Genomic DNA, 10,109 nt, shown 5'->3' with positions numbered 1-10,109 from the left:
AAACGCATCGACAAACACTTTGTGTCTGCAAAACATGTGAGGAGAGCTGCAGACCAGGGACAATCCAGAAATGCTCATGAATGTCAGTTTAGAAGCTATCAAAGTTCTCAAATAAAGCACCTTTTGAGAATGTCAGTGTTTGTTGGTAATTATCTTACAAAACTAGGAAGTATTTTTGGTTTATATATTAAAAGATATAAGTTTTTATTGATTTTAGTAAAAAAAATTGCAACTTTTCATCGCAACTTTTAGGAAAATCACAAAAAATGCCCGCGAAATCCTGGAGGGATTGAAATCACATCCACACAGCAGCAAAAAAATGAATCCTGAAACTTGTAAATGAAATCTGCCCTTCAGAGAAGTTTCCTTCCATCATCCTTCCCTTACCGCCCTCTGAAGCTCCATTTCACTTTATTAAAACTCATCCAGAGAACGCGTCGCCACTGAACACTTCATTAAGGCATGAGGAAAAGACTAATGTTGTCTCTAGTTAACAGATTTCAGAAAAGAAGCTCTTACCACCTCCTCTGCGTGGCTCTCGTCCTCCTCCTCTCTGCTCAGTAAGTCCAGAAGTCTGTCTTTCACCACCTGTAGATCAAACAAGTCTGAGGCCTTCATTCAGTTTGAAACAGAAGATTTTCCACCAGTTTTTCTTGTTGTTACAGACAGTAAAGGCTGCAAAGTAAAACTGTAAATGGGAGGCATATGGAGCAACAAACTGGCCCATTACGTTTCAGCATAAAACGCTCCGAACAGCTCCTAATGGCGGCTTCGGAAGCGATTTGGTTGGAAGCCTAAAGGTTCGTTATGACCATTACTCCATTATGGTCATTAAAATAAACGGAGGAAAAAAAAAAAAAGATAAAAATTTTCTCAACCATTACTTTTTCTCTGAATTTCTAAAACCCCAAGTGAAGACTATTATGTGCTCAGCAGAACCACATGGGGCCGAAAGCTAAAGGAACTTCAGAGAGGCGTATACAGCGGGGAGACGGTGAATGAAAACGGTAAAAACCGAGCAGCTGTTTGTCTCGCTCGGCTCTGAGGTCTCTCCAGCTCTTACCTGCTTTTAGTATCAGTGACACTGTTTCTTTTCTCAGCTGTTTTTGTGTTCAGGGCTTTAACAACAACAAAAAAACCACAACGAGTCACCAGAGCTGCAGCTGAATTTGCAGCCAAACTAAATTTCCAGATTATCTATTTGCTAATAATGAAAAAGCAGACGTATCAACGTAATTAATGTGAAATCCTAACAGCTTCCTGGAGACACATGTTGTGAGAATCTGTCAGGAGGCGAAGTGTGTGAAGAAGTCTAAAAACTGACCTCGTAAGCGTAATCAAACAGCTCTAAGATGGTGAGGATGCTCGCTCCGATGAACAAACCCATCTGTCCTCCAATATCACCTGTAAAAAACACAAAAACAGGAAAATAAACCCCTAAAATCCATCTTTTCTGGATGGACTTTAAGTCGATGTTAGGACTCGACTGAGAACCGTAGTTTGAATCTGTAAAATAAACTTTCTTTTTTAAGTTTTTACAAGATGAGCTTAAGTACGAATGAAAAAAAGTGACAAAGACCAGGATGAGTTTCAAATAACCTAAATCACAGATCTATTTGTTGGCAACTTTAAATGATTTCATCTACATCAGGCACAAACGTGAAACGTGATGAAGCGCTCAGGCGGACGTACCCAGTAAACCCGCCACCTCGTAGGCCTTTTTCTGCTCGATGGTCTCGTAGTTCAGAGCTTCGAAGAACACATCCAGCACCAAGATGTTGTCTCTGCAGAGAAGGAAAGAAAGGCGCAGATTTGTTCCAACGAATCTCACATCAGGTAATCACTTGGCAAGAAACCCAATCAGGAGCAGTCTGCGTGGGCGGGGAGGAAACAAGCCTCCAGGTATTCTGAACAACACGAACACAAAGAACCGGCACCTGACAGGAATAATCTCACTGTCCACGCTTATTAGATACATTATGTACGGTAAATCATAAAAATCTGCTTATTTTCACAAGGACTCTGCTGCTTTTAAACAAGACTGAGAGAGCGTGATCACAGAAAAGACCAAAATACGGCAGATATTTTTCATATTTTTATAACGGGAATATTAAACTTTAAAATCCTGCAAGAACATCTGAATAATGAGACCCTTTGACTAGACAGATTAAGGTTAACGTTGTCGGCTGAGAGCCGGTTTCAAGGTTTACCACGATATTAAAATGTCACTGTGTCAAAACCATTAAATATATGAATGAAAAGGCATAAATATAAACCAGCATGTATAAATATAAAACCTGACGCTATTATTTTATCTACAATACTTGTGATTCAGCATTGATCTTAAATATCATCATTTTTGGTCAAATCCCCATGCCTATAATCACCAAGTTATCATTTTCTAAATCATGACTTCATGACTTAAGTGCAGCAGAAAGTTTAAGAAATAAAAAAACCTTTAACTCACGTGATGTACTTCTCCGACTTGTTGAACTTCTTCTGCAGGTAGCGCGCCGACGTCTTGCTGGGGATTTTGACCATGGATAACTCTTTGTTGTAGCGGGTCATGTTGCACGGCGTCCTGCACATGCAGCTGCTGCTCTCCACGGCAGACAGCTTGGCTTTACCGGGAAATGGAAATGGAAAGGGGCGGAGGAGCGGGAAAATTGGGCGGGTGGGGATGAAGATGATGAAAAAAATCGGGCAAAAATTGTAAATACAGCGTGAGCCCTACTTCAACGTTACACATCCACCCAGATCAAAGGCAGTCAATGTTTTTTTTGAGTTTCTTTATATTTTATATAATAATTTATGAAGTGAAGCTCTTAAATATTGATTTCAGAAAGTTGTAATTTTAGTAAGACCTTCATCTTTGACACAATTACTGCCCAAACTGTGGAAAATGAACCTTTTCATTGAAGGAACTCTGCCAAGATGTGATACTAAAATATAATAGAAAAGGTCAAAAGTGGAGTCGCTTCCAAATTGAACAGCGCAAAGATCAGTTTAATATATCAGCATAAGCTAGGATTAAAAAAAGAGCACTATGTTTAATAGTCTGGAAGTACAAAACCCTTCAGTGATGGACAATAAAGGTGGTATCTCATTGGGCTGAGGCTACTGGAGACTCAAAACTGTGGGAAAATTGCAAAAATTTTCTTTCGCAATCTCAGTGAAATCACTGTTTGTGACCAGAAAGTCTTTATTTCTGAAAATCGCGGCCTGTTTATACGTGCACGGCTTGCTAAACTGCATTTCAACCTGGAGAGACTCACACAGAGAAAAGCTGCAATTAAATAGTTTTATTTTGACATTAAAGACATAATAATTTGGCGCTCGGACCCCGGCAGAAGACATGAGTGCTGCATAGCGATAAGCTTGGACGAGAAGCTCAGGATGAGGATTAGAGGAGTCTTCACCGCGCCGGACGCTGGAGGTGGAGGTCGAAGGGAGGAAGGAAGCTTGAAGGAGCGGAGGTGGGTTGAAGTTCGACTGGAGAACAGATGAAGCCATGATGGTAGTCCTCCATTCCTCAGGGTTGATCTCCTGCATGTTTCAGACGTGTTCTTGCTTTAAAACATCTGGTTTAAATTGGATGACTTGTTGCCATGCTCCTGGAGAACTTGATGATTCAGTGAGGAGGTGATTAAACCATTTGAATCAGGTGTGTTGGAGCAGAAAAACCTAAAACTCCCAGGACAGCGGTCCTTGAGGCCTGGAGTTTGACACGCCTGATGTAAACGAAGGCTTGCTCGCTGATTGGTTAAGATGGAGGCAGGGTCTGTTGCTGATAGGCTGCAGTGGAAGTACATGATGCAGCGATTGGATGATGGAGGTGAGGCTGAGGCGGGTCTTCCAGTCTGAATTTACGCCTAGGCTCCATTCGTGGCCACGCACATTATTTCGTTGTCCACCTCCGCCCACATTGGGAGGCGTCCCCACATTTATGATTTGATCTACAGGAGAACACCATCGTTTTTTAAGAAATATTTATAACAGGTGCGGTTTTTAGCAGGTGTCATAATACGTCTTCAGACAGGTTGGAGACGACTCCGTGACGAATCTGAGACAAAATCTGTCTCACAAACAGGACAGGACAGGACAGGACTGGACAGGACTGTAAACCTCTGCGACTCATGACAGGAAGTTGAGAACCACTGCGAACGTCAGGAGAGTTCCCAACTAGCCACAGATCAGTGAAATACCAGTAAAAAACACACACAGGTGATGAAAGACGTGCCTCCATTATGACGTTTCACTGCCGTTAACCGACGCGCCGCGGTGCTCTCCGTCGCTGCACGTTTTACTGCATTTTTACAATTATTTTAACATTTACCAGAGCAAAAATTTTCACAGCTTCAACCTTTTAGATGCGACGGTTTGACATTCTTCTTTGCTTTTTAAAAATCAGAAGAAACAATCGAGTTTCATCCTCGGGTTCGTCAGACATCAGAAGACATCGGCTCAGATTGTTTTTCTGACACATAATCATTTCACATGAATTAAAAACCCATTAAACTATTATATAGCTGATAATTAAAATAATTACAAAATGTGCCGCATTACAGTAAATTATAGTTTCATTAATTAATGCCTTTTTTTTGCCTCTTTCTCAGCTAAGCAAAATAAAACCGTCAATAACAAGCTTTGATTCAGTATATACACTTCAGTCACCGTAATTAATTTTAATGAGCCTCATCTTTACTACTGACAGCTGTGCATCAATGCCTTTTCACCGCCGACGAACAAGGAAGCGGATCACGTTTCAGCCTCTAGAACCTCAGAACGCCAGGTGGATCTGACATTTTCTTTGTTTTACATGAATGCAAAGGTCACAACGCGGCCGCTCGCCCCCCCCCTCGTTTCCACGGAGTCTCAGGTCGTGTAAATGTTTACTCTGTGGAAACCTTAACGGCAGCGTACGGCGCAGAGGCATCAGGGAAACGGCCTTCACCTCGACGGCAACAAAAACCTGCAGCAAAGAAGCTCTATTCAAGGCTCCGCTTTGGCTTTGGGAAAAAGATAAATAAATAAAAAAAGTTCAGGATATTTTTGTGATGCCTTCGGCCTTCTATACAACACTGACTCTTTGTCAGCGGTGATGGTGATTTTAAGCGACGCAGGCCTTTCCGAGGCAGCTCACAAATCATTTCCATAAAGTCAGAATTTCTGATAATGTTTAAACAGACCTCATTACCCCATCCCGCTCACAAAAAAACTTCTCCTTTAACGTTTTGAAAATCCCCCAAATTTTAAAAACTTGTGTGGAAATTGGTTATTCTTGGAATGTAAGAGAAAAAGGTTAATGCTTTCAGGCTCATGTCTCGCTGTGGCAGAACCGCAGATCACCGAGCGGGAGGCAGAGATCCCCCCACGGCGAAATAATAGCCGGCGGCGCCGCTCAGTCACGTAACGGAGGGAGAAAATTCAATATGGCCTCACAGTGGTCTCTTATTTCTATTCAAATGTGACGTTATTGGATTCATAGGAGCCCGGCTTTGTGCTTTTAAATGACCGGCTCTTTGTCTAAACTTGTCACCTTCGTCCGACTCTTTCACCTGTTCTCCCACGTGCCGAAATCTGCGAGAACAAATCACCGTTTTACATTTTCCCCTTATTGGGTTCAGATTTAGAAAACTGTTAATTATGAAGTACTTGGTATTACTAACTGAATAAAGCATAAATGATGAAAGGCCAAGGAGCCCTTGAAGGAATGCCTATCGCCCGCCGCCTTTCAGAGAGAGTTTGATGGAGTTTTAGCCTTTCCGATCAAAACTTTGAAAATAACGTCATGTGTAGGCCCGTCACGATAAACGATAAATTAATTAAACGCACAACAAAACAAAATGAAATTGATAATTTTCATTTATCGGCGTTATCGTTCCTTCGTGTCTCTTTTTCTAGGTGGACAAAAGGCTTCGGTGCTCTTCACTGACCCCTCCCTTTCTCTTAGCGTCAGGGGGGCGTGGCCTATTTAGCCATGCTGTACCCTAAGCTTTGCATTGTTATGTTTCAACTTATTTAGCCTTCCTGAACATTTAGTTTATTTTAGTTTATCTTAGCTCAAATTTTGACCGTCTTAGCCTGATTGTTGTTTAGTTCAGCTTTAACTTTTATTTAGATTATTTTAGCTACTATTCTGACTGTTTTAGCGCATGTTTAGATATGTTTAGTTTCATGATTTCATTTAGATTATACATGATTGATCTGTATTTGATTATGTTTCTATGATGTTTTTATCTGTATTTGATTCTGTACCTGATTGTTGTTTCTGTGTTGTAAAGCACTTTGAATTGCCTTGTTGCTGAAAAGTGCTATATAAATAAATTTCACTTCACTTTACTTCCTCTTTAGCGTTAGCCCCCGCCAGGAGTTAGCAAGCTAAAGAAACGCTGTTTGATATTGGGGGAAAAAATGAAATGGAATTGGTTTCAGGCTGGAAGTAACAGCAGCGGACCGAGGCGAACCAGCCGGTATGTTGCATTTCTGCTTCTGTTAGTTTGAACTTTTTGTTTATAAAACTGTCAGATTTGTTCATCTTCTCTATATAAAACTGATGATTATTACTTTCTGAAGGGCAGTTTAGTTTACAGACTTAATAATCTGTACTCCTTTGGTTGAATGTAGGTTTTATTTCTGTGGTTTTTTTTTTGTTTTTTTGTTAACGGAGGCTGAGAGTACATTTTATTTTTGTTTTTGGTTGTTTTATTTTGTGTTCCAGTTCCAGTGTTAAATGTTCTTTTGAAAGTAAAGTTTATTTATCTTTGAGAGGACGTACTTGCACTATTATGTTATTATCATTACATTGGTTTAAAACGGCCGATAAACTATATTATCGATTATCGCAATAGTTTCTGAGACAATTAATCGTCCAGCAAAATTTGTTATCGTGACAGCGTGTGTGGTGAATGACTCTCAGCTACTACCACACCACATTTTAGCCTAATGTCTGAAAAATTCACAGGGTTATAGCTATTGTTGTATTGTTGATTAGTTGGGTTGACTCCAGATGTTTCGGAGTTTCAGATATGAAGCCAATTATTAGATTCTGAGAGGTGAATTCACTGACATACGCTGCCTCGCGCCCAAAAAAACAAACCAAAAAGGTCAACACTTAATGGTGGATTTAACTAAACAAATAGGTCAGAGCCTTCCACTGGATAATTACTGAATGAGTGATTATGTTTCAACAAGTTATTTAACCTGAAGTGATGCAGGGAGTCAACCAACCATCCTGTTGATCGAGGAAAAGATGTTTATCTGTTTCAGAAAGGTCAAATTACTGGCACAAATCAAGCGGAGGAAACATCCGAGGAGATGGCTGAAACTACTAAAATCGGGTTAAGATCTGTTCAAAACTGGAGGGACAGCAGGGAAACATCACCTTCGAGGAAGGATCCCGTTTGGTGAAATCAAATTGTAGAAAGACAACAAAAAGCTCCCGACTTTGTTTAACAGTGAAAGCGAGAGCATTTCCTCATGCACAAAGCGAAGGGAACTCAAGGGATTGGGACTGAACAGCTGTGTAGCCGTAAGAAAACCATTTATCAGTGAGGCTAATAGGGTAAAAAAACGGCTTCAATTTGCTAGAGAGCGTAAAGATTGGACTCTGGAGCGATGGAAGAAGGTCATGTGGTCTGAGGAGTCCAGATTTATCCTGTTTTAGAGTTATGGGTGCATCGGGGTAAGAGAGGCAGGTGAAGTGTTGCACCCATCATGCCCAGTGTCTACTGTACAATCCTGTGGGGGCAGTGCTGTGATCTGAGGTAGCTGGAGTTGGTCAGGTCAAGGTTCAGCAGCGTTATATAACCAAAGACTGAGGTCAGCCGACGACCGGAATGACCAGGTTATTCCATCAATGGAGGTTTTTCCTCCCTGATGGCACGGGCACGTTCCAATATGATAATACCAGGATTCATACTGATGACATCATCTTCACACATGGATTGGCCACCAGAGTCCAGACCTGAACCCTACTGAGAATCTCTTGGTTGTGCTGGAGAAGACTTCGCTCAGTGGTCCGAATCTCCCGTTTGTTTGGCAAAAAATTAATGCAACTCTGGACTTAAAATAAATGCTGCGACGCTGCAGAAGCTTGTGGAAACGATGCCACAGCGAATGCCAACCAAAGCTAAAGGCGGTCCAAAGAAATATCAGAGTCTGTGAATCTTCAGGAAGTTTATTTTTCTAAAAGACGGACAGCGTTGACTCTAAAAGTTAATGTCGAAGTCTTAGGAAAAGCTGTTGAGAAACTGGACAAGCTTGGAGTATGTGTTCAGTATTTCTAAAACTGTCTAAATCATAGCCATTATTCTGTTGGCTAATGTTGACTGGCTGTGGCGGCCATCTTAAAAGGACCTAAATGTTCCTGAGTTTTAGATGCACAACCAGTGATTAATTTCATTAAGCTCCATTGACTGGTTCATGAGATATTTTGCTAACAGACAGACAGTCTGTGTTGGAGACGATGCTCAGCTACTACCTGTAAAGTTGATTGAGTTATAGAGTTTCTTGAGGTCAGTTGGGTGTGGCGGCCATCTTGAAAAGCGACCCAGTCGTAGAGGCACATCCAATGATCTTTCTGAGGGTTTTTCTTCATGGAAAGCAACGACTACAGAAGCAAAATGTTTATAAATGAATCTGATCTGTGTCTCAAACAGCGACGGAGTCACAGAGGGAGGAAAAAAAAAGCAATCAAACTCAGGCATGTGAAGCCTTGGTGGGTGTAACAAATTGGCACTTGGAGTTTGAACGAGGTTTTATTTACATTTCATGATCCAAGCTGAGCGAAGTGTGTGTATGTGTTGGGATTGTGAAAGCTTTACAGTCCAGAAAAAAATAAAAAAGAAGCCAATTACAGAAAAAGAGCATTCTGGAAATCGCTCTGAAGCCTCCTGCCTTCCTGCTTTCCACGGTGGAACTCGAGTCTCTGAGTCCATGTTAATGTCATATCGAGTTACACAGAATGTCCTTACGGTGTGGGAGTCCACAGCTTTGATGCTGATTGCCTGAAGGTTTAGTTGCCCTTGGCTACAGTTTTTTTTTGTACGATTCTGGGTTTCCAAAAATAATTTACTGATGGGTGGGAGGTCTGGAGGCTGACGGGCGAGAAGGCTGCACTAATGATGCCGTGTCTTTCAGCTGAGCTTGATAAAAGTTATAAATCGCCGAGGACTCCTTTGAATCGACTTATTATTTTGTGTTTTTTTTTTTACTGAAAACAGGCTTTAATTAATTATAGAAGGAGATCGTTTAAAGGAATGAATAGAATAACCTTTAGTATTTGCCAGAAAAAGAGAAATCTGACGTAAAGCCATTGTTTCTGAAACCTCACAGCAATAAATCTTTTACAGGACTGTCTTTAGTGTTCAGATCTACTTCTGTTTTTTTTTAATTTTTCAGTTAATATACTTATTTTGGATCTGGCTGCCCCTTTGGAAATTAAATCAAATCAATTAAAAAAGAAAAAAAAATCAATGTTTTTAAACCCAGACTGCGTTTCCCACTATTCTGAGGTTTGAAATTATCAGTAGAGACAAAAAAAGGGGAATATTTTACAATAATCAGGTACAAGAACATTTTATGACCCGCTGCCAAAAGGTGAAGGCGGGCGATGAGGTTTTGTGCGCATGTTTGTTTGTCTGTCTGCAAAATATCTAATAAACCACAGGAGTGATTTTAATGAAACTTTCAGAAATATTCCCTGGATACAAACATCTACAACAGACTAACTTTTAGAGTCACCCTGATTCAAGATGGCAGCCGCCTTAGCAAACAAAAAAAAAGATTTTGGTGCAAAACTGCACCAAACATTAACATTAACTTTATTAAATCCTTCTGCACATGTCAGCTTTACAGACCGTCCAGGATTTTGTGATGTTGCGATCGCAACTAATAACGCAAAATCAAGTAAACCCCGCGAAATCGCAACTTTCCCGCAACTTTTACCCAATATTTATTGTTTCTAAAGTGATTCGCCACCGTTTCTGCAGTCTAGTCTCTTCTTTGTGGGTTTGTGTAGCGTGGAATACAAAATAACTCCAAATAACTCAGGAAGAAGACACATGACGTCACTTCCTGTTAACATCAGAATGCCGGGAGCGTGCGGG

General features: G+C 40.8%; 1 protein-coding gene across 8 annotated transcripts in view; it reads right to left on the bottom strand.

Annotated features, from left to right (window-relative positions):
• Window positions 1-10,109, bottom strand: part of asic2 (acid-sensing (proton-gated) ion channel 2) — a 356,894-nt gene that overhangs the window by 5,232 nt on the left and 341,553 nt on the right. For all 8 annotated transcript variants that reach the window (XM_017419427.3, XM_017419425.3, XM_025006640.2 and 5 more), the window contains 4 exons: window positions 2,468-2,621; window positions 1,693-1,784; window positions 1,325-1,404; window positions 520-588 (listed from right to left, as the gene is read on the bottom strand). In XM_017419427.3, the coding sequence (XP_017274916.1) occupies window positions 520-588; window positions 1,325-1,404; window positions 1,693-1,784; window positions 2,468-2,621 (395 nt within the window). The remainder of the gene's footprint in view (window positions 1-519; window positions 589-1,324; window positions 1,405-1,692; window positions 1,785-2,467; window positions 2,622-10,109) is intronic.

The sequence above is a fragment of the Kryptolebias marmoratus genome, linkage group LG12 (assembly GCF_001649575.2).
Source record: "Kryptolebias marmoratus isolate JLee-2015 linkage group LG12, ASM164957v2, whole genome shotgun sequence".
In the NCBI taxonomy this organism is placed as follows: Eukaryota; Metazoa; Chordata; class Actinopteri; order Cyprinodontiformes; family Rivulidae; genus Kryptolebias; species Kryptolebias marmoratus.
The sequence above is the reverse complement of the archived record's forward strand: the minus strand, read 5'-3'. Positions and strand labels throughout refer to the sequence as shown.